General features: G+C 37.1%; 6 protein-coding genes and 4 non-coding genes across 11 annotated transcripts; 8 read left to right on the top strand and 2 right to left on the bottom strand.

The window, feature by feature from the left end:
* The first annotated feature begins 660 nt into the window (after positions 1-660).
* LOC105967681 (Purple acid phosphatases superfamily protein) lies at positions 661-5,605 on the top strand. Its single transcript, XM_012992299.2, has 13 exons — positions 661-786; positions 1,235-1,412; positions 1,583-1,674; positions 1,807-1,873; positions 1,987-2,109; positions 2,227-2,319; positions 2,429-2,558; positions 2,776-2,857; positions 2,998-3,130; positions 3,254-3,459; positions 3,549-3,674; positions 4,508-4,817; positions 5,244-5,605. The coding sequence occupies exons 2-13, from the start codon at positions 1,245-1,247 to the stop codon at positions 5,547-5,549; spliced, it is 1,836 nt and encodes a 611-aa protein (XP_012847753.1). The 5' UTR covers positions 661-786; positions 1,235-1,244; the 3' UTR covers positions 5,550-5,605.
* Positions 5,606-6,350: 745 nt separating this feature from the next.
* On the top strand, positions 6,351-8,091 carry LOC105967576 (uncharacterized). The gene is made up of 3 exons (XM_088826013.1): positions 6,351-6,974; positions 7,074-7,438; positions 7,510-8,091. Exons 1-3 carry the CDS (start codon positions 6,470-6,472, stop codon positions 7,960-7,962), a joined length of 1,323 nt encoding a protein of 440 aa, XP_088682139.1. The 5' UTR covers positions 6,351-6,469; the 3' UTR covers positions 7,963-8,091.
* On the bottom strand, positions 8,064-11,778 carry MGT3 (magnesium transporter 3). The gene is made up of 6 exons (XM_088826014.1): positions 10,378-11,778; positions 9,566-9,636; positions 9,090-9,218; positions 8,657-9,001; positions 8,523-8,570; positions 8,064-8,448 (listed from the first exon to the last, which is right to left on the bottom strand). Exons 1-6 carry the CDS (start codon positions 10,814-10,816, stop codon positions 8,218-8,220), a joined length of 1,263 nt encoding a protein of 420 aa, XP_088682140.1. The 5' UTR covers positions 10,817-11,778; the 3' UTR covers positions 8,064-8,217.
* Positions 11,779-13,785: 2,007 nt separating this feature from the next.
* LOC105967575 (suppressor SRP40-like protein) lies at positions 13,786-17,003 on the top strand. Of its 2 annotated transcripts, none has more exons than XM_088826939.1 (5): positions 13,786-14,063; positions 14,154-14,296; positions 14,740-15,754; positions 16,277-16,515; positions 16,705-17,003. In XM_088826939.1, the coding sequence occupies exons 3-5, from the start codon at positions 14,742-14,744 to the stop codon at positions 16,707-16,709; spliced, it is 1,257 nt and encodes a 418-aa protein (XP_088683065.1). In that variant the 5' UTR covers positions 13,786-14,063; positions 14,154-14,296; positions 14,740-14,741; the 3' UTR covers positions 16,710-17,003. The 2 variants fall into 2 exon arrangements, with proteins under 2 accessions (XP_088683065.1, XP_088683064.1); XM_088826938.1 differs by having other exon boundaries at positions 16,277-16,585.
* A 690-nt stretch (positions 17,004-17,693) lies between these two features.
* Positions 17,694-17,765, top strand: TRNAT-CGU (transfer RNA threonine (anticodon CGU)). The gene has a single exon. It is a non-coding gene; the product is annotated as a tRNA-Thr (tRNA).
* Positions 17,766-19,930: 2,165 nt separating this feature from the next.
* Positions 19,931-22,532, top strand: LOC105967438 (LRR receptor-like serine/threonine-protein kinase RPK2). The gene has a single exon (XM_012992032.2). The coding sequence runs from the start codon at positions 19,931-19,933 to the stop codon at positions 22,529-22,531; it is 2,601 nt and encodes an 866-aa protein (XP_012847486.2). The 3' UTR covers position 22,532.
* A 1,176-nt stretch (positions 22,533-23,708) lies between these two features.
* On the top strand, positions 23,709-23,780 carry TRNAC-GCA (transfer RNA cysteine (anticodon GCA)). The gene has a single exon. It is a non-coding gene; the product is annotated as a tRNA-Cys (tRNA).
* Positions 23,781-23,858: 78 nt separating this feature from the next.
* Positions 23,859-23,931, top strand: TRNAR-ACG (transfer RNA arginine (anticodon ACG)). Its single transcript has one exon. It is a non-coding gene; the product is annotated as a tRNA-Arg (tRNA).
* Positions 23,932-24,009: 78 nt separating this feature from the next.
* Positions 24,010-24,082, top strand: TRNAR-ACG (transfer RNA arginine (anticodon ACG)). The gene has a single exon. It is a non-coding gene; the product is annotated as a tRNA-Arg (tRNA).
* A 466-nt stretch (positions 24,083-24,548) lies between these two features.
* On the bottom strand, positions 24,549-27,193 carry AFP1 (ABI five binding protein). Its single transcript, XM_012992275.2, has 2 exons — positions 25,731-27,193; positions 24,549-25,295 (listed from the first exon to the last, which is right to left on the bottom strand). Exons 1-2 carry the CDS (start codon positions 26,527-26,529, stop codon positions 24,883-24,885), a joined length of 1,212 nt encoding a protein of 403 aa, XP_012847729.1. The 5' UTR covers positions 26,530-27,193; the 3' UTR covers positions 24,549-24,882.
* Positions 27,194-27,664: the final 471 nt, after the last annotated feature.

Raw genomic sequence — 27,664 nt, 5'->3', positions numbered from 1 at the left:
AAAGAGAAGAAAATATTGAAATTTGAATTCAAAATGTAAGGGAGAATTACATTTTCACCCCTGGTGTTTCATCGGCTTTCACTTTTGGTCCCCATTGTTCAAAAGTCAACAAAATACACATCTAAAGTTCACTTTTATATGCCTTTAGTCCGCTGCGTCACTTGCCAGTTAACATCTACTAGAAAACATTATTTTGGGGCAAAAACTAAGGGATTTTTTTTTTCCTTTTTTCTTTTAGTTGCAAAATAAGGAAAAGTAAAAGCAAAATAATAGTTAAAACTATATTATTCTTTAACCCCAAACAAATTTCAATTTCAATTTTTGCCCTAAAATAGTGTTTAAATTAGATGTGAACGGGGACAAGTGTGTTTAAAATTGAACTTTCGATCAATATTTTGTCTATATTGGAAAACAATGGGGACCAAAAATGGAATCGGGTAAAACATGGGGACCAAAATACAATTCTCCCTAAAAAGTAACGAAAAAGAAATAAACATTTTAAAAACCGAAAAGAACTCTAATTTAACTGCAACTAAAGAAATAATGACAGAAAAAGGCAAACAGATGAATACAAAATACGCCTACATTCAAGCCTCGGATCATCGAATCTCCCACCGAACATTCCAAAAGTTGTTTCTCTTATATATATATATATATATATATATATATATATATATTCCCCACTCGCACTCTCTCACTTGCCGTTTGCTGAAAGATTAATCATCATCACCATCAACAACTGAAGAAATCATCACACTATACACAAAAGGGTTCCATTTATTTCAGGTAATTTCTTCCTATTGCTCTCTTTATTTCAATTTCAATTTTTTTTTATTGGTTATTGATCCTTCAATTCTTGAATTTTACTACTCCCGCGCGTGTGTGCACTATGATTGATTAGGCTGTGGAATTATTTTTTTTCAGTTCATTCATGGGTGTAATTTCTTTTAGATATATACATGTTGCAGAGTATCATCTCTCTCTCTCTCTCTCTCTCTCTCTCTCTCTCTCTCTCTCTCTCTCTCTCTATGATTATGATGTGTATTGTTGCTGAAGTAATGATTTTCATGTTTCTGAGGAATGTGGTGGATCCCTTATACTCAATTTTAAATACCCTTTTTCTTGCCTTTTCATTTAAATAAACAATTTCGAATTTAAAATATTCTTTAATGTGGTGATCTGTACTCATTTATGTTCGGTTCTTTCGATTCTTATTGATTTCTCTTCATTTCAGGTTGAATGCAATGAAAATCCTCCTCCACCTTTTCGCGGTCTTGTGCATTTTCTTAAGGCTCGAAGAGGTGAAATCGCACGGGGTTCAACCTCTTTCGGCAATTGCTATCGAAAAGGCTGTTTTTGCTTTAGACAGTACGGCTTACATTAAAGCTTCTCCATCGGTTCTTGGAGTCGATGTAAGTCTTGCATTCATCCGAATATGATACTTTGTGCAGTTCTAAATCGAAAATTATCGTGATGAACTGATGCAAATATAATGTTTTCATTTCGCAATTCCAAGAAACTCAATTATTTAGATGGTTAAAATTTTTTCGACTTTTAAAACAATTTTTCTTTTTTCTCGTAGGAGAAAAACAAAGAATGGGTTACTGTAGAATATAGCAGCTCAAAACCATCGATCGATGACTGGATCGGCGTATTTTCTCCTGCCAATTTCAGGTAAAGACTTAAATATTTATGCAATTTCATTTGTTTTCGACTTTTTTTCCTCATTCGATATGTGGTAAAAATTCTAGAATTGTGTGTGTGTGTTTTTTCGGAATTTGATGAAATCGTACTTAACATTTTCAGCTCATCCACCTGCCTCCCGGAAAATCCGAGAGTTGGCCCACCGTATTTATGTACAGCTCCGATAAAGGTTTTCTCCAATTGCATATTGCAATGATTTTGTTCAAGTCATTAACTTAGAAACGTGATATTTACAAAGAGGCTAAACAAATTCATATTTGTATATTTTCATTTTTTTTGCAGTATCAGTTTGCGAATTTCAGCAACTCTAAGTATAAAGACTCGGGCAAAGGATCTTTGAAGCTTCAGTTGATTAACCAGCGATCGGACTTCTCGTTTGTTTTATTTTCCGGCGGTGTGTCGAATGTAGGTATCCAATTTATACAGTTTCAAGACAATTTTTTTTATAGATTTCCGCTTTCTTTGTGGGATATTTTCTCGTACTTAATTTTGTGTCAACTTTGCCCTTTTACCTTGCAACAGCCAAAAGTGGTTGCAGTTTCAAATACAGTCGCCTTTGCTAATCCAAACGCGCCTCTATACCCACGTCTAGCTCAAGGAAAGACATGGAATGAAGTTAGTTTCCGATTTTTTTTTTTTTAAATATATAAATATTCACACTATAACATTGGACCATTACGTACACAAGTCGAGCAAACGACTAATTTCATAATCTTGTGCACAGATGACTGTAACCTGGACTAGTGGATACGGTATCGATTTAGCCGAGCCTCTCATCGAATGGGGTCCGAAAGGAGGGCAACAGATACGATCTTTAGCGGTTACTCTGACTTTCGACCGCAATAGCATGTGTGGTGCGTTGAAATCTCCCTCGTCTCGGTTTAACTTTTCGATACACACCGAAATTTATCGTTCGTATTAAAAATAATATGAACTATCTTCCTGTATCGAGTGAGACAAATATGCAGAGAAAACTTATATAAGAAGTTCATTTCGTTGAATAGATGAACGGGAGTTCTTGATTTGAAGATTTACGGTAAAATTTTAAATGCGAGGCGCACGATTTTGTAGGTGCCCCTGCAAGAACCGTTGGATGGCGTGATCCTGGATTTATTCACACTAGTTTCTTGAAAGAGTTATGGCCCAACTCACCGTACGTTTCTCTTCCATTACCTTATGGCACAGTCTCGATTTCGACCTCCTTTGACGTTTGATAATTTAATATTTGACGTTGAAAGCATTTTGTAAATTCAATTTTTATAGCTAAATAGGCCTCGTTGTTGATTTTTTCAGTTACACGTATAAATTGGGGCATAAATTGCTCAACGGTACGTATATCTGGAGCGGTAATTACCAGTTCAAAGCATCTCCGTATCCCGGTCAGAACTCTGTGCAACGAGTTATCATTTTCGGTGACATGGGAAAGGTTCGACTCTTTCCAGAAGATTCTCTTTTTTCTTGTTCCAGATTAAAGGGATTATGAATTTCATTTACATTAACGTCGCGTGATTGAGAAGTGTTCGTTTTTTTTTTCACTTTATAACTGCAGGATGAAGCCGATGGTTCGAACGAGTATAATAATTTCCAACGAGGCTCCCTCAACACTACAAAACAGCTCATCGAAGATTTGAAGAATTACGATATTGTATTTCATATCGGAGATATATGTTATGCTAATGGATATCTTTCGCAGTGGGATCAGTTCACTTCTCAAGTCGAGCCAATCGCTTCGAGAGTACCGTACATGATTGCCAGGTGGAGTGATTGGTTGACAATGCACGTAATTTATCGTTTTTTTATTTTTATTTATGTAATATTATTGTTGTTGGTTACGATATCTGCAGTGGCAACCACGAGCGCGACTGGCCTGGAACGGGTTCGTTTTATGGGAACATGGATTCGGGTGGAGAATGTGGTGTCTTGGCTGAAACTATGTTTTTCGTTCCTGCTGAAAATCGAGCTAAATTCTGGTACGTCGAATATTATATTTTTTATCAATTTTGTGTGTTGTGACTAGGGGTGCAAGTTGGAACGGAAATTCCAATTTCCGCCGGTTCCGATCCAAAAAGTTTCGATTTTGGAACAACTTTTTTTTATTTCGACTTCCGAAATTCCGATTTCCGAATTTTTCTGATTTTTTTGGATTGGAATTGGAGTTATATAAAAAATAGTTGGAATTTACGATTTCCGATTTCCGATCCGATTTAATTTCCAAAATTAATTCTGAAAAATTCCAATTTTTTCCCAAAAAATACACCTATAAATAATATATATTATATCATACTTATTATAATTTTTTTTTATTTTTTCTTCTGAAACATTAATTTGATTAACTTTTGTTTTAAGATTTTAACATATGAGTTGTTGTTAGAGGGTTTATTGGAAATTATGATGTTGTTTATTTTTATTTATTTTTTTGAAGTAGTTATTAGTTTCACTTTTTTGGACTTCGATGTTCTTTTTTTTGGAAAATTATGATTTTTTTAGAAAATTTCCGCTGTGATTTCTGATTTTTTTTTTCCGAAATTCCGTAATTTCCTGGCATTTTGGAATTGGAATGAATTTTCAGATTTCAAAAAAAATTGGAATTGGAATTGATTTTGTACTTCCGAAATTTTTGGAAATTTTCCGAAAAGGGTAATTCCGATCCAATCCATCCGACTTTCACCCCTAGTTGTGACGAAATTTGCAAAAAATGTTTTTTTGTTTTTTTTTTATTTTTCATGGAAAGATATTATTTGTAATAAAAAAAATTACTCGACTTCTATTATCCAAATTGATTTCGTCTATATTCTTGTGGTAGGTACTCGACCGACTATGGAATGTTCCGTTTCTGTATAGCAGACACAGAACATGATTGGAGAGAAGGAACTGAACAATACAAATTTATCGAGCACTGTTTGGCATCGGTGGATAGACAAAAACAACCATGGCTAATATTCATTGCGCATCGTGTGCTCGGTTATTCTTCAACTGATTTTTACGCAAACGAGGGCTCCTTTGCTGAACCAATGGGAAGAGACGACCTTCAAAAACTATGGCAGAAGTATAAAGTTGACATTGCTTTTTACGGGCACGCTCACAGTTACGAACGGACTTGTCCTATTTACCAGGTAATAAGTTTTAATTTTTGATAATCCGATCCAAAAATCTCCGATTTTAGAACAAATATTTTCATTTTGAATTCCGAAAGTTCCGATTTCTGATTTTTTTGAAACGGGGTTGGAAGACAAATTAGATTCCGATTTCCAAAAATATTTTCAAAAATTTCCGTTTCCCCGTTGAAAATTACACTTCTAATATGAATATTATTATGTATTTTGTACTATATGTAGCCAAAAAGTTGGAATTTTTCCGAATTCCGTCGATTCAATTCGAAAGTTTCCGATTTCGGAACAATTTTTTTCTTTCCAATTTCCGAAATTTACGATTTCCGCATTTTTTACGAACCAATACGATTGGCATCATATTTCTCAAATTTTCTCATCAAATCGAAATCGTTTAATACAATTTACAGTTTATCTCTTTGGTTGGTGCAGAATATATGTACGAGCAACGAGAAGCATTATTACAAGGGTAGCTTAAACGGAACCATACACGTGGTGGCTGGAGGAGGGGGTGCCAGCCTGTCGGATTTCTCGACTTTTACACCAAGGTGGAGTCTTTTCCGAGATTCCGATTACGGATTTGTGAAGTTGACTGCGTTTGACCACTCGAATCTGTTGCTCGAGTACAAAAAGAGCAGCAATGGAGAGGTTTACGACTCGTTGAGAATATCGCGGGATTATAGAGATATATTGGCTTGTGCTGTAGATAGCTGCCCCAGTGTGACCCTTGCTTCTTGATTGTCATCTCACTTTTTTACAGTCTTCTCAGTTCAATGCAATACAAGTTTTTTTTACCTATTTTACCCTCTCTCACCATGAATTAATTTGCTTTTTTATCATGTCATTTGATATTTTATACATAATATTAAATTTTTATTTAAAATTAAAAATTTATATAGGGTAAATTACACCTACACCCCTAAGGTATACTAAAATAACTTTAAGGTCCCTGTAGTATCGGTAATTACAATCACCCCTAGCACGTTGTTAGAAACCTTATAAATTATAATGCATTGTATAAGTTATTTCGTTAGGGTTCTAACAAACTATTAGTTTCAGGCAGTGGTGAAGACTACTACAGTCTACAAGAAATTTAAAGTTATCTTAGTATACATCAGAGATGTAGGTGTAATTTACCTTATATATATAAAGAGTAAATTACGATAAAGTCTATTAAAAAAATCCTTCTTGAGAAATTACATCTAGACCCCTGTAGTTTGTAAATTTATTACATCCACCTCTTACAAAATGTAAGAAATGTACAAACTGCAGATGTGGATCTAATTATGAAAAAAGGAGGGGTCTTTTCGTAAACAAACGGTATGAATGAATGAGGGTCTCAAATTCACAATCCACAATCTAGTGGCTCACAAACACCCCGGTGACACTTGCAAACAAGCCCTTGTCTTCCACTCAAAATATATAATAAAATAAAATAAAATAAACATCATATACCAAATCAAGGTTCGCGCCATCCACTACAAGACCGTGATTTATATCCGACCAATTAATATTTGACCTGTACCCACACTGTAATGATCAATGACCATTTCCATTTCTTGATTTTCAACACACCGAATCATTTCTTGCATCAACAAGATCTTCACTTTATATATATAGGATAGGATTTTATAATTGCTTTTGCTTTGTATGAAGAAATGGATTTATGGGTTATTGCAGCAGCCGCCGGTGCTGGATATGTAGCCAAGAACTTGCAGAATCTGTCTCTTGATACCAAAGAAACCCTAATTGGATCTTCTTCTTCTTCTTCCTCCAAATATTCGTACAATTTTCGATCGGAATCGAGGAATCTCCTGCAGCAGTTGAGAGATAGAACTTGCCCGTTACGCAGATTAGAGCAAACGGTAGCTGCAGCTCGAGATGACGTGGATGATCATGATCATGATCAGATGACGACTGATGTCAGGGGCACGGAATCTCGTGTTGCTTCGGAGAAAATTAGGTTCGTCGAGGATTATAATAACATCGGATGGATTTCCAGTTCGCGCCCGATGTTGTTCGAGAGTTTGGAAGTTGAAGATGGTAAAATTAGAAACCTCGGAAACAAGTTCACTAGACCGGGAAAGCTGTCGACTTCGTGTTTGGAATCGACTAAACCGGAAAACTGCTCTGGTAGTTTGCAGCCGTCGTTCCGTTACCAAGGTCTCCCTCTTCGTTTTTTCCGTGCTTTCGATTTTTGTTTTTAACGTATTTTTTTCTTCTCCGTCTGAATTTTGCGATTTTTTTTTAATGTTGTATCAGGACCCGATGCGATGCTTCTTTTCGTTACGGGAATGACTGTTGGGATAATGTCGGCCACTACGGCCTGGAAAAACGAAGTAGAGAAGTCGAATAAGCAGCTGAACCAGATGCATAATTTAGTTCAAGATTTACACGAAGAACTCGACATGAAAGATGTGCTAATAGTGAAGGAGATAACCGACGAGGGGTATCTGCCCCCACAAGAAAACGACACCCCTCCGTCAATTCACGAGCCAATCACGTCTCCTTCCAACGTGGCAGATGAAGAAGATAGAAAAACGGAGAATCTGAGCAAAATAGAGGCAGAACTTGAAGCTGAACTGGAGATGCTGGAAAATAACTTGAAAATATTTGGTGTTTCTGAGGTAAGAATTTCACCAGTTAATATATATTTAATTCGAATATTCTTCAGTTTTCTGACTGTTTTTGTCTCCAGATCGATCCAGTTTTCGAACCAGATATTGTTCGAGTTCAGCCAATAAATTACGCAGTTAACCCTTGGGAACTGAGCTTGCGGCTCCACGAGCTGATAGAATCCAGGCTCGAGAAACGGATCAACGAGCTAGAGACAGCTCTTGCTAAAACTCGAAACAGTGACAATGTACTAGGTTCGCAAATCGTTGTTTACCCTAAAAGGATATTCTCTTACAGCGAAACAGAATCCTCATCCACACACCAAAGTCCTGCATGTATATGCTATATCGATAAGGATCAAGAAAACGAGGAGGGAGATGAAGCACAGTTTTTCGATAAGCAAATATCGACGAGATTTATGTCGAACGAGGATTGTTCGAGTGAAGATGAAGGCACCGATGAATCCGAAATGCTTCTGATAAAGCAGATAGTTGAGAGGACGAAATCTGGTTCCAGTTTCAATCTGAAGATCTGATTGATTGTTATTCAATGATATTATATATACATATATAGAAGAGTGTATATAGTTTACATGTAAGGTATTGAGGGATGTGATTAAAACAATAGAAGAACAAATTTCATGACAAGGTAAAATGCCCCTTTCATTATCTGATAATGTCTGAAATTCAATTTTCCTGTATTCAACTAAAACAAGAAAGCTCTCATCACAGAGAGGTCATAAATCGTAACCAAGTTCCGACTTCAAATATGTTTATTTTCTACTTACAGTCTACAAAGGAAGGACTTTTTTATGCCTGAAATAGATCAAGAATGCCATGTACAGCATCCCACAAAATACTCCACTGACGATCAGTACCCAATTAAATGTCGATGGATTTTCAAATACGGTGTCCTCGAAATTCATACCAAAGACTGCAGTAACAACAGCAAAAATAGTGGCCACGAAAGTAGCAGCTGTAAGAAGCAACTCGAATTGGATCAATTGGTTCTGAACATTTCCCTGTCACGACAATGAAAAGCAAATTCAAAATTTTGAATACGATATATTACTATTAATTAAATATCGGTCCTTACCAGCTTTATGTTGATTAAATCCTCGGTATCCTCGATATACTCTTTAAGCTGCATTTCCAAGAAAACAGGATATGAAAAAACAAACATTTAAATGCACTAGCCAGTAGGGTTTACTATGAATCTTTTTTTCTTACCGATAGTAATTTGTTGAGTGTGTTGTCTATGACTACAAAGTATGCCTCCAACAGCATTTCGAGTTGATCGATGTTTTCTCCACCGCTGGACGAACTCAAGAAGCTTCCGTGTTTGCTGGAACTGATACTACTAAAAGCTCTCTGCAATTTCTGAAATCCACTACACGAACCCACCGGAGAAACGGGTGCAGATTTAGATACAGACTTGATGATATCTTCCGAAGAATTGTTTTGATCACTTAAATCACTGTTTGTGAGATTGTCCCTTCTTTCTTTCTTCTCGGTTAAATACATCTCCGCCATGTCTCCATCGTCATTCATAAGATGCTCTATTTCATCGCAAACCTAAAATTCAAGGGCAAAGGCGAGAAATCCATTATGATTACTTATGTGTGTGTTGAGCTAAAACAGCAAGAAATTCGGTCACTTGTACCTTTTGTACTCGCTGAGTTAAGGCGAGCAGGTGCCCTTTGAATCTACGTACCCGCTCCAGATTGAGAGTGCTTATGGATGATGCCAATTCGTCGAGCACGGGATATATTTCCAATTCCAGTTCTTTGACCTAATAAATTCATGAAATTCAGTATAATGACATAGCTAACACATTGTGATTTGGATGAATGACTTGCTTGTATTGAATTTCTAAGAACTGATGCCATAAATATGTGGGCCTTTATCAAAAACCTTTCATCATTTAGTGATCGGGCAATGATTTTTGTCAAAGATCCTTTGGTTATTCAGTGATCAACTTCGTGAAATTAAAGCATCTAACTTTTGGATCCACTATGAGTCTTTATTGTTGTTGTTGGTTACTTATCAAATGTTAATTTGAGTGCATCCTAGATTCTCTTACAAAAGGAAAGTGTGAAAGAAGAATCTATAATTATATCGGAAGACATAACTGCATACCTGAGCATCAAGAGACATACATGTAAGTTCCAGAGCAAGTTCCAATGCCCTGAACTCGAAAGGTAGATCATCTGAATCACATAAGCACATACTATGAGTGCGACTTGTATTTTTTGAAAAATGAAAACAAATAGAGATACAATCAAGTTCTACAACTAACTATACACTGTTTTAAAGGTCTCTAATAACAATCCATTGGTCAATACTAACAGCTGATTATTATAAAACGTTTAACCTTATTGATTTTGTGACTGCTTTAATGAATGTAGAAATATCTAAGTTCAACTTTCATCCAGCTACATATTACAAGTAAACTAAGTACTTATCGACAAATATTTGATTACTGATATAAGCGTCTCAATTTTGTGATGTGGATCAACTTTGAATCCCACGGGTCTTGCCCACTTGTATATTTTTTGAAGTAAATGGGAAACCAACCAAATGATTAAAAATCTCATTTCACATCATTCAAGATGCAAAGTAAAAAATAGAAGCATCAAAATGAGAGAAAGCAAGAACGTGGATACCGTTTTCTAGACTTGCTTTCAGTAGAAATTTCTTCCCACTGAACGAACCAACACTAGTTACGATCACAGAAATAGTATAGCTATTTGATTTATTGCCTTGCTAGCACTGGCCTCAGCTTTTAGATTTCAAGTAAGCACTTACATCCTATAGATACTCGTTTTTCTATTAAACCAATGTAGATAAACGATAGTGTATGAAAATGAATAATGGGAACATAAAAAGTAAATCTAACATCTACATGACATATATTAAGGATTACTAAGCACTAGTAACCATTAGCTTACCATATTGATCTTTTGCCATCTCAAGGCGCTTGCACAATTCAGATTTGTACTGTTGTACGGACCCATCCAAAGAGTTCTTCAGTATAACCTCATCGGCTGTGATTACACATCTAATTTGCTCAAGACTGACAACAATAGCTTTCTCGCGACCTAATATTGAGGAGGGATATATAAATAAAGGATCCAAAAGCCTCAAATCTCTGGAAGGCAAAGAGCAACGCCTCATTAGAGTAAACTTATCCAGCTCCACAGTTTTGGAATCTCCTTTGCAATCAATCAATATCCAAGACCGACTTCCATGATTGTGACCTCTCTTCTTTAAGCCTGGAAATCCAGCTCCACGTAGATTGTTACTACCGAGCTCATCAATATAATATCTTGAAGATTGAAGAGAAGTGATAAATTCGGGACTGAAAGATGGAGGGTCTAGTTGAGGCATCTCGTTTGATTTTTATTTCGTCCGGAATTTTACAGCTAATAGCTCTCTTCATCGGATGAGTTCAACATGTAGGCTAGTGCATAATCTGCCGACCCCAAGTACTGTTGCCGCAATTGGAGTCAAATTATTTCTGCATTCTGACGTAGAACCTGGAAGAAACGTAGTTATGAAACTATATGAAGAGATTTCTTCAATATTTTTTTACATTTTGTAAGTGATTAGAAAAAAACAATATCTTCGCATTCAAACTAAAACTATACACAAAATTGTCATCATTCGTCAATTGCAACTAAGTTTCCATTAAACAAGTCAAAATGCAGTTCTCAAGTTTTCTTCGGATTCTTCAAACTTTTGACACCGAGCTTATAAACCATACTAGGCAAGAAAAAATTCTTGCATCAAGCTGTCCTATTTCCATTACTTTAAAAATACAACATGATTTGGAGTGAATAGAACAAGATACTATAAAACCATGTTAAAGAACAATTCTGAATCCATGTTCCAAAAAATAGTATAAAACGTTTTAAAATGCCTTCAATTCCAGTACACATGGAATTCAGATTAAGAAAAGCAAAACCTAAAATCACCCATTCTGATCAATCGGATGAAGCAATTCATCATCCAATTTTCCATCGGAAAGTATGAATACTTGAAACCAATTCTCCATGTTCTATGTAAATTGCGACCATAATCAAACATCAATACGTGAAAAAACAGTGAGAAATTAAACCAATTGAGAAAACCCCCACTGCCGTTACTCACTATATGCATAGATTAAGACGGTGGGATAAAAATCTTACTTTTAAGTGTTCTTCAGAGGGATTTCACCATGTTTCAATCCAAGGAGAGAGAGACGCTCAGTACATCATCCTTCTCTGCCAATTCGTATTTGCATGTGTTTTTGGGGGCGTCGCTGCCAGAGTATTTTGTGTGTCTGTGTGTGTGTGTGTGTGTTCGTGTGTGAGAGAGAGAAAGATGGATGGTGTAGTCTGATGATCGATGGCGTAGAGAGAGAGAGAGAATAGTGAAACACGTTTTTAATTTAGATCTGCAAACGCGACTCTGTAATTAATCATTTAAGGGCAAATTACGGCCACCTCCCTAAGCTATGGCCAAATTACGAAAAAAAAACCCTATTGTTTGGGTAATTACATCCAACCCCCTTGTTCTGAATATTTTTACATAAAATTTACAGTTGAACCTCGCTTAAATAATAAAGTTTTTCGGTCCCGACTCGGGGACAATGTGCTAAATTAATAATTCGCTAAATTTATAAGATAATACACATTCGAAAATTTTAAGAAGCACCATATAATATATAAATTAATAATGCATGAAACTAATTCTTAAATTACATAGTACACTACATATTTTATAGATCTATGAAAGCTTAATATAATTTAATTTAATTCTCACTTGTTTCTTGTAGAAGCTCACATTACCATCAATAACTCAATATAAATCGTTCTATACCATTACTGTTTTAAGAGCTTCCATTCGTGAAACGGACTCTATAATGCATTGAACGAAATATAGTATGGTACAATGAATAATATACACGTAAAAAAAATGTATTTATTGAAAATAATAATAGAAGTAATTTCATTAATCAGTAAGTTATTGAATAATGTATAAATTAATAATTATTAATTTATCGATAAGTAAATATTTAGCTAAATTAATGAAATTTTGATGGTTCCAACTGTATTAATTTATAGAGTTTTAACTGTATGTAATTCAGTTATTTACCGAACCAAAACATATATTCAACTCGGTAAACGGAATGAAATGTTGGCGTACCGAAATTTCGATTCGGTTTTACCGAACATTCCTAAATTTACCTCTGGAGAGGTCTTTTCGTAAAATAATACACATTTGAGGAGGTAACTGTAATTACCCAAACATGAGGGGATTTCATAATTTAACTATAACTCAAGTGTTGCCGTAATTTGCCCATCATTTAATTGTCTTATTTGACTAAGCCAATCTAAATGTAACAAAATCTAGTTTACTCAATTATATTTTGACAAATCAAGTAAAAACGCAAAATTAGACCAATATTCCAAATTTGTCTAGTCATGTGAGTTCGACTAGAGATGGAAATTGGAATTGCATTTCGGAATTCCATCGATTCCAATCGAGAGTTTGCAATTTTGAAACAATACCTTTCAATTTTCATTGTGAACTTCGACACTTTTGATCTTTTCTCTTTTCTCCGAACGAAATTCTTATGCACATTAGATTCCAATTTTAAAATTTAAACAATATTGTTATGTATCTTTTTAATTATAGATGACAATAAATTCGGATTTTTTTCAACATGCCGATTCCGATATAAAAAATCGATTTTGAAACAATTTTTTTATAAATTTTGATACAATCGGTCTGATTTACATCCTTAGTCACGATTTTGTGTTAAAAACAAGGGAACATTAGTTAATAGTTCGTAGGTATAAAATTAACTAGCAATGAGATGCGCTTATTTATTATTTTTTTTTGGGAAAAATACATTTTTTATCCTTCAAGTTTACACTAATTTTACATTTGAGTCCCTATATTCACCAAAAATATATTTAGTCCCTTATGTTTCAAAAACTCAACACTTTTAATTATTTCCGTTAATATCTCGTTAAAACTAAGGGAATCAAATGTGTGGCTGTCATTGTCTTAACTAACGTATTAACGGTAAATTGACGAAAATGACCAAAATCGTTAAATTATTAAAATATGAGGGACCAAATTTATTTTTTCGTGAACATGAGGATGAAATATGAAATCAATGCAAACTTGAGTGATGAAAAATGTATTTTCCCAAATTTTTTTTTAATTTCGATTAAAGTTTTTGGTTTCAAAATTTTAACCGCTAAAAATACGTTTGACTAATCTCTTAAACGTGTTATGACTATATTACCCCTCAATTTCATAAAGTATTGAGCCAAAGGCAACAACAATATACAGCTTATTACATCAGTCGTCGTTGAAAATTGAAATCATACTCCGAAAGCACCGCTTTCCCTTCCATTTTTTTCTGTAACAATGAATCCACGCCCAAATTCATTCCCCTCAAAAACCCTAACCCATCTTCTTCTACGCTCGGAATGTTTTTCACGATTCCGATTTCTTTTTTCACCAATTAGAAACGCAGGGGAAAAAAAAATAGGGATATTATCCAGATATTTTTTATCGAGAAAAAAGAAAGATATTTTTCAAGGGTTAAACCTTTTATATATTTAATTATTCGATCAGGGTAATTGTGGTTCCCTTTTCTCGGCTTGATTTTGTGTCGTGTTTTTTGTTGCAGCATTTGAATTTAATGATTTATTATGGGTTTTTGTAGGATCAATTAATTGATGCTTTGATGTCCTTGTATTGGGTCGGTAAAACCTGTGGAGGATGATTGCAATTACTGCCCCGGCAACACTAATTTTAGGTTTTCTGATCAGAAGTCAATTGATATTATCATACAGGAAATTGTTTAAGGTGTGATTTACTTTCTTCGATATTTATCGTTTCCTTTTGTCATGTAAATCTATTTTGTCTACAATTTTATGAATTAAAGTGGGTTGGCATGATAAGAATTAAGAGCATATCCTTATATATGCATGTTTGTTTGGGTAAAGAAAGTGAATTGACTTAATCATCTAAATTGTGGGTAATATGTCGAATAGTAATCAGTAATCGTGGTTTAATGAAATAGTTTACTTTCTTCGTTACAGAACTTAATCATCACCTGAGATACTCTAAATGCTCGTATTTCTTGAATTTTCCGAATATTTTTCGTTCATTAGTCAAATTGATTTTGTGGCATCCCATTTTCTCGCGAAACTCCTATATTTACTCTGATCGTCAAAACTCATATGTGGGGTCGTAATATTATCATTTGCTCCATATTTATCTCATTAAATGTTTATGTGTTGCTTCAGTTATGGACTATGGAGGTGCAAACACTACTGCTTCTAACAACAACCGTGCGGGATTTACACATCTTGCTTCAAATGTTATTTCAGATCAGGCAAGCAGTAGCAGACAAGACACAGAGACTAATCAAAATCGAACCACACTCAAAAGCTCCGATTCTTCTGATACAGTCTCTTCATCCTCATCCGATTCCTCCTCCGACAATTTCTTCAACCCTCAGACCCTCCCCAAATTCAGAGTCAAAAACGACATTCCCAAACCTAACGCAGGCACCAAGTACAAAAATGAAAAATTCGATGTCTCGAACGAAGCCCTTTACAGGCTGGAAGAATCCATACACGGCTCCCCGGAATCCACCTCACAATTCTCTGACGTCACGTACGAATCTTTAGTGCCGCACATGTCACCAACTCTGTCACCTATGGTACAAGTGATGGAAAGGCCTGGAGATTACGATCCTAATAGAATCCCCTCTTCGATTTTCAGCAGACCCTCTACTCCAACGGAGTGGAGTGTCGCCTCCAACGATTCTTTATTCAGCATTCATATCGGGAACAATAGTTTTTCGAGAGATCATGTTTCAAGAATCGGTGTAGACTTGTATAGATCGGGTGAACTACAAAAATCGGGAGAACTTTCGAAGTCGGGAGAGTTGAGTCAAACAGAGGAATCTTACAAGCCCTGGGAATTATTCCAGTCGCAAGAGTTGTACCAATCGACAGAGGTTTTAACGAATTGTGATACGAAAAGATCGAGCGAGTTAGTTAAGGTGAAACAAACGTCTCCTACTAGAAAAGGGGTTGTGAAACCGAACAAGAATTTGGATGTGGTGAAGAGTATTGATGTGGATGTGGGTCCCGGAGAAACGGGAAGGATAGACGAACCAACCTACGATGTTCCAAAGGCTACTGTGGGTAACAGTCAAGTTGAGGCGCATACAGAATATTCGGGGGATTCTCGTAGTGCCAACTTTCGTTCGGATAAAAGTGAAACTAGTATTCCGTCTTTCGCTTTGCCAATGTGAGTGTCTACGGTCCAATTTCGTATGTTTATTTCCCTAAACATTTTAATGAGGAATGTAATTTCATATACTGAAATGCTAAATGTCATTTCAAATTTTACTAACACCATTTCGACTTCAAACGTAACTTTGACCCTTTTCAAGTCTGATTATGGCAAGATACAAAACACGGAACCTGTAGTCCTTTTGAGTTTGATCTTTCAATCCAACTTGAATCAGTTGGATTGGATGCCGGGTGATAAAGTTATGCACAAATCAGTTACATTTCAAATTTAGATAACTAAAAACATCAAAAGTTGTAGGCATTGTTCATTCATTCATTCCTGCATATCATTCTCACCCGACATCCAATCTTGCTGATTCAAGTTAGATTAGAAAGCTAACTCAGTGGACTACAAGTTCTGTGCTTCGAGTCTTGCCAAATTCATCTTGGAAATGGCCAAATTAGTATAATTGAAACGACATTTATCACCTTCCATATAATATAATATAATATAATATATGGTTTTGTGGTGTTCCAGAAAGAAGGAATCTTCGTGGTGTCCACTGTGTGGATGCCCGAGTTGCTTTAGTTGCAAATGTTCAGTTTGCTCGTTCAGATGCTTGGTCTGGCCAAGGTGCTTTAGGAACTGCTTGAGCTGCAAAGGTTGTTGCCGCTGTAAATGGCCGCGCTGTCGTTGCAAATTTCCGTCAATTTGGAGCTGTTGCCGAAAATGCCCCTCGTGCCGCCCGAGTTGTAGCTGCTCTTCGTGGAATAGCTGTAAGTGCCCTTCATGCTTGTGTTGGAAACATCAGTCGGAGAAAAAATCGTGTTATGATTCCTCTTATGTGTACGGTTTCTCTCTCCTTTTACAGCATCGTACTATGTTGTTTGTGTGTTTTGTTTGTTTGGTTTCCTAGTATTCTTGATTTTACGACCGTCGTGTTGAAACTGTAGTAACTTGTGCAGATTGACGGATGGTGGGATAAAGAGTTCGAATAAAGTATGCCCCATACCACCAAAGTCAACACCCTCCTCCAAACGGCACTGCCCTAATTGCGTTTTTCGTTCGTCTTCTTCATGTTCTTGCTGTTCCTGCTCCTTGTGCTGATGATAAAACGATTTCATGCGGATTCGAAAATGGAGCTCGATATATATTTTTTAGAGCACAATTCCATCATGATAATTTTTTGAATGACAGTTGGGAATTGAGTATGCACAGATTTCACTTCTTACACGATAGAAATATATTCTTAATGTATACTGTTCGTGCAGTGTTTGCTTCTCTCTCTCTCCTTAGGCCCTGATTCTTTTTTTTTTTTTTTCCTTTTTTTTTCTGCCTTTTTTGAGAGAATAGGCCATGATTTTAATTCATGCCTTTTTCATTTTTATATCTGAACTCTTTCTAAATTTTAGTGTACCATTGCAAAAAGGAAGAAAATTTAAAATATATGAGACTTAAGTTGCATAAAAAATAAATTATGCAATATTGAAATTATTAGTTGTGAAATTTAAATTACCGAAATAGAATCAATTTTCCTACAGATATGATAATACAAATCCCAACAAAAAGTATATACTAAACAAAAAGAATAAGTTAATGAGATCACCTGAGTGTTGTTATATTGCCATTTATTAGCTATTCGCAAGAAATAATTACCATTTCAAACAAATATTAATCAACAAAAAAAATTGCAAATGATAATTATAGAAGAAATCAGGAAAACTAAAACTAAAATGTTTAATGGCCAAAAAAATGCTCCCATTAGAAATTATATACATCTCTTTCGGTCACTGTTCATGGAAAAGGTTTTTTTTCCAAAAAATAAAATGTTATGAATGATAATTAATAGCACAAAAGATTAAAGGGATTGGAATTCTCAATATTTCCATATCAATACAATAAGAACATTAAAACACAATAAATACATTTAACGCTAATGTTTGTCATCAACATTGCCTCCGTAGCATAGTGGTATTGCGTTCGCTTCGTAAGCGAAAGGTCGTGAGTTCGATCCTCACCGTGGGCTTTTTTCTTCTATCTTTGTTTTTTTTTTTTTTTTATTTAACTGCAACAACCTTTTATTTTTGCACACAAAAAAAAAAAAAAAAAATTCATTTGCAAAGGCCAAAGAGTAACTAAATATTGTCTAAATCAAATGCAGGTTAATTGATTCCCATGTATTACTTACATGAAATCATTGTCTAAATCAATGCAGGTTAGTTGATTCCCATATCAGAGTATTGTAATCATGACAATTATAAACATGTAATTACAGGATATACGGTATGGCCTATGTTACGCTCTATGGTTTACAACGAATACTATTGCGTCTACCGTATTCCGCCGATCCATCATTTTCTAACCTTGAAACAAATATTTTCATTTTGGTTTCCGATTTTTTCAATTTTTTTGATTGAAATTGGAATTATATATCGAAAAATGATTCCGATTAGGCTATTATTTTCGAAATAAATTACTAAATAATTATCTTATATTATGTATGTAAAAATTAGTCACATACTATATACTGTAATAAGTGGGACTATATTAGTTTTTGTTTGATAGTTTTCGGAAATTTAATTGGAAATATTGGTAATTCATAAAAAAAATGTTTATAATTGAGTTATGATGTTTTTGAAATTTTTGAAAAATTTCAATTAAGTTACGAATATTTCCAATTAAATTTCCGAAAACTATTCCAATTGTGAATTTTTGGATTCGAAAATTTTCGATTTTCTGAAATCTCCGTGATGATGCTATAATATAGCTCACCGGAGTAGTATAGAAAACGAGCTGGGAGAGCAAAGCTGATCAGTAGCTAGTCAACTCGGTGATCCTGAAGTCCCTCCAAAATGAGCACACGTGAACTAAGCCGGGGGTTGATCCGGCGGAAACCCCTCCGACGCTCAAGTCAGATGTACGGATCGTAGAGATAGTAGAGAGAATAAAACTCGGGATTGATTGTGAATAATTAGAACGTACCTTTACAAATGAGTAAAACACCTATTTATATATCGGTGATTGGGTTGGGCTTACTTTGTTGGGCCCAAGCCTTACTTTGAAGGTATTTGGCCTTTCGTGTAGTGGGCCTATTGAGTAGATAAATTTGAGGGTCCATTGGGCCGGCCCATTTAGGTATATCAATCCGGAACCGGAACAAATTTGTAAAGTTACAAAATTTCATGACACTATAATTTTCATCATCATCCAAACAAAATGCAATTCTTGAAAATTTAAAATAAAATCTTGGGATAATCATAATCATCTATGTAAATATTTCATCTTTAAAATATTTGTAATCAAATGCTGTCAAATTTCGAAAATTGAAAAAAGAAGAAAAAAAATAAAATAAATGCTGCAATGATTTCACCTTCCATTAAAAAAAAATGAAATCTCTGTAATAATCAAACCACAATCTCCACAATTTTTTTTTTTTTTTTTTTTTTTTTTTTTTTTAATGAATCCATCGCAAGATTTGAAGCACAAAAAAAATTACACCATCCTTCAAACATTGCTAAAAATCCCAGTTCCTAAAAACGGCGTCGTTCTGGAGTGGGATCCCCAATTTGAAACCTAAATCAGCCGTTACACCCCGGGCAATTGGTCCACGTGGACAGTATCTTTGTCGTGCCACGTGGACCCGACAGACGGGATGACTTCAAAAATCAAAACCCCCGTTCCGATTCCAACAAATGCCCGCCTGTTTGTCGTGCTGATTTCGCCAATGCGGGACCCACGCGTGGGTCCCACGCTCCTCACGTTAAAATGCGCCTGCGGAGAAGATTGTTTTCGCAGAATTCATACTCATACAGCAGTGCAGCAGTAAGCCCAGAAAAGGAAATAAAAAAAATATCTGCAGACGAAGAACAAACGCACAGAGCTCTTTTTTCTGCTTAATTCGTAAGAACAACAAATCTTAATCTATTTTTATTTATTCATTTTTAATAAATTGTTAATAAAAAAGCATTCTTGATTGTTTTGAGATTAAAGAATTCTTGATTTTGCTTTTGTTTTTTCTTCTTCGTTTTGCTTTCTGTTTTCTGTTTTCTGTCATTTCTCTTTCAGTTTACAAGATTCATCATGAAGAAGAAGAAGAAGGAATTAATTTTTTTTATTTTAATAATTTATATATATATTTATTTTACTTTCAGGGTTTCGTGTTTCTTGGTCTGTAAAAAAGATTAAGAAAGAATGGATTTGCTTTCGTTTCTTGTTTTCTTCTGCATTCTATCATCAGTCTCCGGTCAATTTTCCGATGAAAAGACGGCCCTTTTGGAGATCAAGAAATCACTCTCCGACCCACATGGAATCCTCACCACCTGGAACGCCGCCTCCGGCCACCACTGCTCCTGGTACGGTGTTTCCTGCGATTCAGACAACAGGGTTTCTTGTCTGAAAATCGGAGGTAACTTCTCTCTCTCCGCTTCTTGCTCATCGAAAAAATCCGAGTTCTCGTTGCATGCTTTCGGTATCCAAAGAAACTGCTCCGATCCGAAACAATTAAGCGGCGGCAGGCTCTCGTCTGCTGTGGGGAATCTCACACACCTCAGGATTCTCTCACTTCCCTACAACAACCTCGCCGGAGAGATTCCCGTCGAGATTTGGCGATTGAAAAATCTCGAAGTGATCGATCTCGAAGGAAACAACTTCGCCGGAGATTTCCCCAGCTATAAATTCTCCGGTATGAAAAAATTGAGTGTTCTTAATTTAGCATTCAACGAGATCTCCGGCGCGTTCCCGCATTCGTTGTCCGAATGCAACGGTTTGAGGGTTTTGAATTTAGCGGGAAATGAGATCGGTGACGTCATCCCCGAATTCATTGGCGGTTTGAGGAATCTAAGTGTATTGAATTTGTCGTTTAATCGGTTGGTCGGATCTTTTCCGAGTTCGTTGGGATTCGATTGTGGGAATCTCGAGCATTTGGATTTATCGGTTAATTTGTTGAGCGGGGAAATTCCGCTCGCTTTGGGGAATTGCACACGTTTGAGGACACTTTTGTTGTCTTCGAATTTATTTCACGGTGCTATCCCTAACGAGCTTGGAGAGATTCGAAGCCTCGCAGTGCTGGATGTTTCTAGAAACGGCTTACGTGGGCCCCTCCCTCCGAATCTAGGCAAGTGCAAGAATTTGTCGGTTCTTGTCCTCTCGAGCGGGGTCGACCACTTTAGTGTTCCTTCTAGAAGGCGGGGTCCACGTGGAGGATATTCCGTCGCAGCATTGAATGAGTCGAATTTGTTCGAGGGTTCCATCCCGGAAGAGATCACGAACCTTGCGAAATTGGAGATTTTGTGGGCCCCACTTGCCGGTTTCGAAGGCGATTTCCCGAGCAATTGGGGAAAATGTGAGAGCTTAACAATGGTGAACTTAGCTCAGAACTCATTCACCGGTGATATTTTCAATGCATTTAATAGATGCAATAATCTCCGATATCTTAACCTGAGCTACAACCGGTTGAGCCGAAAGTCGGACGAAAATCTTCATTTTCCGTGCATGGAAACGTTCGTTATTAGCGGGAACTTGTTATCGAAGCCAATCCAAAACTTCAATACCACAAATATCTGCCACCAAACGCAAAACGAGCTTGCCTCTTCACGCGCTACACCATCTTCGGCTTACGTGTCATTCTTCTCACAGCAACTACAAGAACAGCCACATCAGCACCAAAGCGGTGACAAAAAACCGAAAAAACCGCACCCCAACCGATCAAAAACTGCACAATCAAACTCCAACGGCCGAACACGAGCGATGTACTTCCTCATAGCGGGGTGCGCAATTACCATATTCTCCGCCCTGTCAATCCTCCTAGGTTTCCTAGCCGTGTTCTGTTTCTGCAAGAAAACGCCGACAACAACCGCTTCAGAATCCTCCGCGCCGCCACCTCAGCGCACGAAGCGAGTCACACTTTTCAATGACATCGGCGTACCTCTAACGTACGACATCATCATTCAAGCCACACAGAACTTCCACCGTAGGAACTGCATCGGGAACGGAGGGTTCGGATCGATCTACCGCGCCGACATCGCACCGGGGACCACAGTCGCCGTCAAGAAACTCACCGCCCAACGCAACCAGGGGGCCCCACAGTTTATCGCCGAGGTCAGCATCCTCGGCAGAATTAAACATCCACACCTCATAACCCTAATCGGTTACTACGCCAACCGAGATGAAATGTTCCTTATCTACAATTACCTTCCCGGGGGTAATTTGGACCGGTTCATAAGAGATCGCGCGAGGCGGGCGTTCGACTGGAGCGTGCTCCACAAGATAGCCCTCCACGTAGCGTACGCGATCTCCTACCTGCACGAACACTGTAGCCCTAGTGTTCTCCACCGAGATATCAAGCCGAGCAATATCTTATTGGATAACGATAACAACGCCTACCTGTCGGATTTCGGCTTGTCGAGGAGCCTTCCGACCAATGCGACGCATGCGACTACCCGTGTGGCGGGGACTTACGGGTATATCGCGCCCGAGTATGCGCTGACCGGGAGGATAACGAACAAGGCGGATGTTTATAGCTACGGCGTGGTGTTGCTGGAGCTGATGTCGGATAAACGGGCTTTGGATCCGTCGTTTTATATGCACGAGGACGGGTTCAACATCGTTTCGTGGGCGGGATTGCTGCTCAAGGAGGATCGGCCCGAGGATATTTTCTTCCAGGGCTTGTGGGAATCGGGCCCGCAGGACAAGCTCGTAAAGATACTGCATGTGGCGCTATTGTGCACCGTCGTTGTGCTCGATGCGAGGCCGACGATGGATCAGATTGTGCAGCGGCTCGAACAGCTTCATTAGTGCCTGCACCTCATAAGATGTGAGGAAATTAAAAGATTTTTTTTTTAATTTTTTTTTGAGGTATTGATTGTTGTAATAAAGTGAACTACAGTTTTGGAATCTTTTTTAGTATCATCCATCATTTTGAGGATGACAATTTTGTATTCAAGAAACTGTTGCATTTGAATTTATTTATGTTCTAAAAATAGTTTCTTTTATTTGTTTCCGAAAAATAAAAATAACGTCCATTAATTCGGTTTGATTTAATTAGTGCACGAACAAAATAAAAGAATCGATAAAAAAGTGACACGTTAGACGATCAAAACGCTACCAACTATCACGTGCAATGCACTCGAAACGTGAAACTTAGTTATCAAAATGGTGTTTGATAGCGCATACATTTGCACATTATTCATTGCTTGTATGCAATCAATAATAGACATGAAAACTTAAAAAAAATGTGTTAAACATAATGAAATAACATTATTCATTGTTTTTAAAATTATAATATTTATTATGTTAAATATTATAATGAATGAAATATATATATCTAAAAAAATATGGTAACAACTAAATAGGAAATTCAATAATAAATATATTTGAAATATGATAACTATTTGTATCAACACACAATCAGAATACTTAAAATTGTAATAAATAATATGTACCATATGTAGTTCCGAAATTCCCAACGAAAAAAAATCGACTTCATGTGTATACAATTTCAATAACTTTTTAGCGCATTTTATTCATAATTATTATAGAATTTCTGCACAAAATAAATACTTCTAATTCTGCATAACATAAATATTGCGACTTCAAACACACCATATCATGAAATTATAGTATTTATTGTATTCAATATATACTGTGGATCACTTGTATACAATTTAAGTTTTAAAACAATTTTTTTACGAACACCAAGTATAGTTGTCGTAGTGAGTATAATGTTTACCAATTTTGGTCGAATAATTTGATCTCACTAGCAATTGTTGTGCCCCTTATTGCTCGATTGCCTTCTTCACCAACCCCTGTTGTGAATTCTAAACAGGCTCAGAATTTGCCAACATAATTTGAGAATGGATATCTCCGATGAGTATAGTGAGTGATTAAATTCCTTTGCCAATTATTCTCAAAGTCATATTTTCGAAGAATAATACATAATTAAATAAATTGTTACGAAATCAATTAACAGTTAGGGTCCTTAGCTCAGTGGTAGAGCATTTGACTGCAGATCAAGAGGTCACCGGTTCGAACCCGGTAGGGCCCTGTTGTTATGATTTTTCTTAAGTCAATACTTTTGAGTAAGAATTTCTATTAAAGTGTTTCAGAATTAGATAAACAAATTGACTCTGTGGCCCAATGGATAAGGCGCTGGTCTACGAAACCAGAGATTCTGGGTTCGATCCCCAGCAGAGTCGTTAATTTTTTTAATAATTGATTGACTCTTTTGACGATATAATCGGTATTAAGGTTATGCAGGATTACTTAAACAAGTTGACTCTGTGGCCCAATGGATAAGGCGCTGGTCTACGAAACCAGAGACTCTGGGTTCGATCCCCAGCAGAGTCGAATTTGTATTTTAATTTTTTATTATTTATTTTCTACAGTCAAGATTACCAAACTTACATCTTATTGATACATTTTTTTCTATTTCAACATAAATTGCCATGGATGAAAGACTAATCGTTTAATCCTTCTCTAAAATTTAATTTAAGAGGTTGAAGTTTAGTCTCTAATATATAACACCTTGAGTTCAAATTTGTTATGAATTTCAGGTCTTAAACGCTTTTTGATGAAGACGTGAAATCCGCATATTTCGCTTTTTGATGAAGACGTGAAATCTGCATATTTCGACGCAATGGTAGACTCGAAAACTTAAAAAAACATATTACTTGATTTAAGAATTTCACAATTATGTAAAGCTCAAATTTGTTATGATTCAATCAATCAATATAAACAAAATGAGTTCCTTCTCCACTATTTGCACACATTCAAGCGCACGGAACACAATATTGAGCTAATAAAACTCGCATCATGACTAAGAACTCGAGTTAATATACTAAAAACCATTACCGAGTCTTCGGGACAAATTTTCGAGCATCATCGATATCTCAGAACAATTAAACCAGCAATAATATGTCTATATAAGCTATATTCTGCTCAACGAACAAATTCCCGGCCTAAAAAACTCGATCCTCCACAAGTTAATCAATGCAATCTTAAAAATTCATTTAAAAAAAAAAACTATTAATTAATTGCTTAACCTTCTAAAATAACCCTCGTGAAAACACGAGCATAAATAAGTTTCGTAAAGAAAAAAAAAAAGTAACTCTCATTAATTTCATCCCACTTCATCTTTCTTCATGCACTTACACCATGGAAGAAGAGTTAGGGTTCACAACAATATGCTTGAGCGGATTATCCACGTCGGTCCCACCTGCGTGCCTCACAAACTCGGCGGGCGAATGGAAGCTTCCGTGGCAAACGCACATTATTCTCACTTCTTCACCTTTACCGTATCTGTACAGTATACCCTCCACCCTTCTCCCATTGGGTCCGTCTCCTTTCGTGAAGACACATGGCATCTCCTCCAATGAGTTCGTTCCGATTTCTTTCCCTCGTGTTCTAGAAGCTTCCGGCTTCTTTGGGGTACTACTATCTTTGTCGGGCCCCGCCGCTTTACTCGTATTCCCTCTTGCATTTGTTGTCGAGGATCGAGTGTCCAGATTGGCCGATTCTTGCATGGATTGGATGCTCGCGGGGCTCACTTCGCCACTCGATCCTGAAAATTTTTATACGTGCCATGTATGTATAATTCAAATAGAGAGTCGACATAAACACTTCTTGAGTTAGAAAGCAGCTACTCAATTAATGCCCTAGTTTTTCGCCAAAATCTTTCACACCCTAACCTAATTTCTTCTCTTAGCTTTACGCGTGGATAATTACGAGAGACGGACATATAAAACTTTTCTTCTACTTGGCCAACTGCTACTGTTTAAGTTACTTCTCCTATGCTTCTAGAAGCTAATGTGAATTGCAGATAGATTTGACAATACTCATTACATACTAATCATGATTAATATTTACTAAAAACCTAAAAAGCAAGGTTGAATATAATCCAATAATCGACATAAGTTCCGAATCTCAACAATCGACGATCATTTTAATTATTCTAAGAACTCGGAAAATGCGATAAGAACTCGAATAATCATAGTACCTTGTAGAGTTTTACTCTCCAAATCCGAGACAGTAGACGAACTCCCCCCTTTCGATTCGACAGATCCAATCGAAGCTTGTTTCCGTAGCAGTCCCTGCATCTTCCCAACATTTACACAACTACCCTTCCCTTTCGCCATCGCCGCATCAATCCCACTTCTGATAATGGCCTGATTAGCCGCAGCAGCAGCCGCGGCCCACGACCCGAATTGCGACCCGCCAGACGACGAACCGGGTCGCTTCACAGATGAGAGAGAAGAAGACTTCTCTCTCTCCAACCTACCCCTCAAATTCATCTCAATTTCCTTCTTCTCCTCCAAACTCAAGCTTCCGCCTTCTTTATCGGAACTCTTCGAATTCCTCTGTTTCTCCGACCGCCTCCGCTTCGCCTCCATCCTCCTCAGCGTCTGCAGCTCCTTCCTCTTCCGCCACTCCTCCTCCGTCTCCACCGGCAGCGACGAGCTTCTCGACAAACCCGCGTACGCCGCCGCGGGCGGCGGCGCCGCCGCCGCCGCATCGCTGTCGTCCCGAACCACCGGCAAGCAGCTAGCTATGGAGGAGGATCTCGACAGTTTCGTGTACTTGTCGACACCGAATCTCCCCCCCAAGGATAGCCCGAGATTCAACTCGATTCCTTCCTCCTCGTCGTCCTCCGCCGCCTCCACTTTGACGGCAGCGACGCCCATGAATCTCTTCAGCAGGTCCCTTGACGCAGACGACATGTTCGACGAAATGCCCAAGGAGAGATTCTCCATTCCCGGTGTTCTTGAAATGTTCTTGCTGCCTTCACCATCCCCCATAGAAAAAGAGTGCTTACTGTAGGTAAGTGTGGCCTTAACTCAACTTGCAGCGGTGTGTGTGTGCTTGTTGTTGGAGCACGCCATGATCTGATTCAGACAAGCCCAGATGCAAGAATCTGATTTTTAACTGCATATTACAGAGGTATGAAATAATTGGTCCCAAGATTGGATTTTTATTTTCGGGAAATCCACAGATTCTTGCAACAAAATTTTTAAAACAGATGGAGGAAGAGGAAGCACCAAGATTAAGAAGGCTAAAATCAAAAAATCGAAAAACAATTAGAGCTGGGCAAGAGAAAAAAAAAATTGGCTGTGTCCTAAATGGGAAATATTTCAATAGAAATCAATAAAATTGGCCCAAAATAGAAAAAGGAGAGAGAAGCAAAGGAGAGAGAGAGAGAGAGAGAGAGCGTGTGATGGCCTGTCTTGTGTGTGTGTGTGTGTGTGTGTGTGTGTGAAGCAAAAACCAAACAGAAGAGGAAAAGAAGACGGTGGAGCCTGGGAGGGGGGGTGGATGGTGGGGGATATGAAATGACGAAAATAACCTTGATGGGAGCGAATTGGTGGGAGTAGAGGGAGGGGTATTAGTGGAAAAGAACAAGTGTCAGAAGTAAGAGAGAGAGGATATCGACACGTGGGTCTGACTGAATTGGCCCTTTTTGGTGGTGTCCCTAACGAAAGTGTTCTAATAGAAAGTGTTAGTAATATGGGGGTACTGCTACCCTGTGGTCGAGCTCATGGGCTCGTGTGGGGTGCACTTTTACACCCGCCTTTGATTCTAGGGTTCATTATTATCATGATTTTTATGGGAGTACACCTAAAAGTCAATGATTCATTCCAAAAGAATGAAATGGTCCAACTCCAACATTCTTACTTCATTGGAAAAGTGTGTTATGTCTTCGTAGAATTAGATATTTGACAATTATGAATTATCCAAATATCAAATGCAAGAAAACAATATGAATATATTGAATAAATATATAAATTTAATTATCCTCGATTTTAGTTAACTAGTAATTGTACCCGTGCGTTGCAGGGTTACATATTCTAATGGAATCATACCATAACAAACACGTGAGTAAGGTAATAAGGAATTAACAGCAAAATATTATCAATAGAATGCACATTTGCTGCT

The sequence above is a fragment of the Erythranthe guttata genome, chromosome 12, assembly GCF_056151865.1.
Source record: "Erythranthe guttata isolate IM_541 chromosome 12, IM_541, whole genome shotgun sequence".
NCBI lineage: Eukaryota > Viridiplantae > Streptophyta > Magnoliopsida > Lamiales > Phrymaceae > Erythranthe > Erythranthe guttata.
Note: the sequence above shows the minus strand (reverse complement) of the source record. Positions and strands in the feature narration are given on the sequence as shown.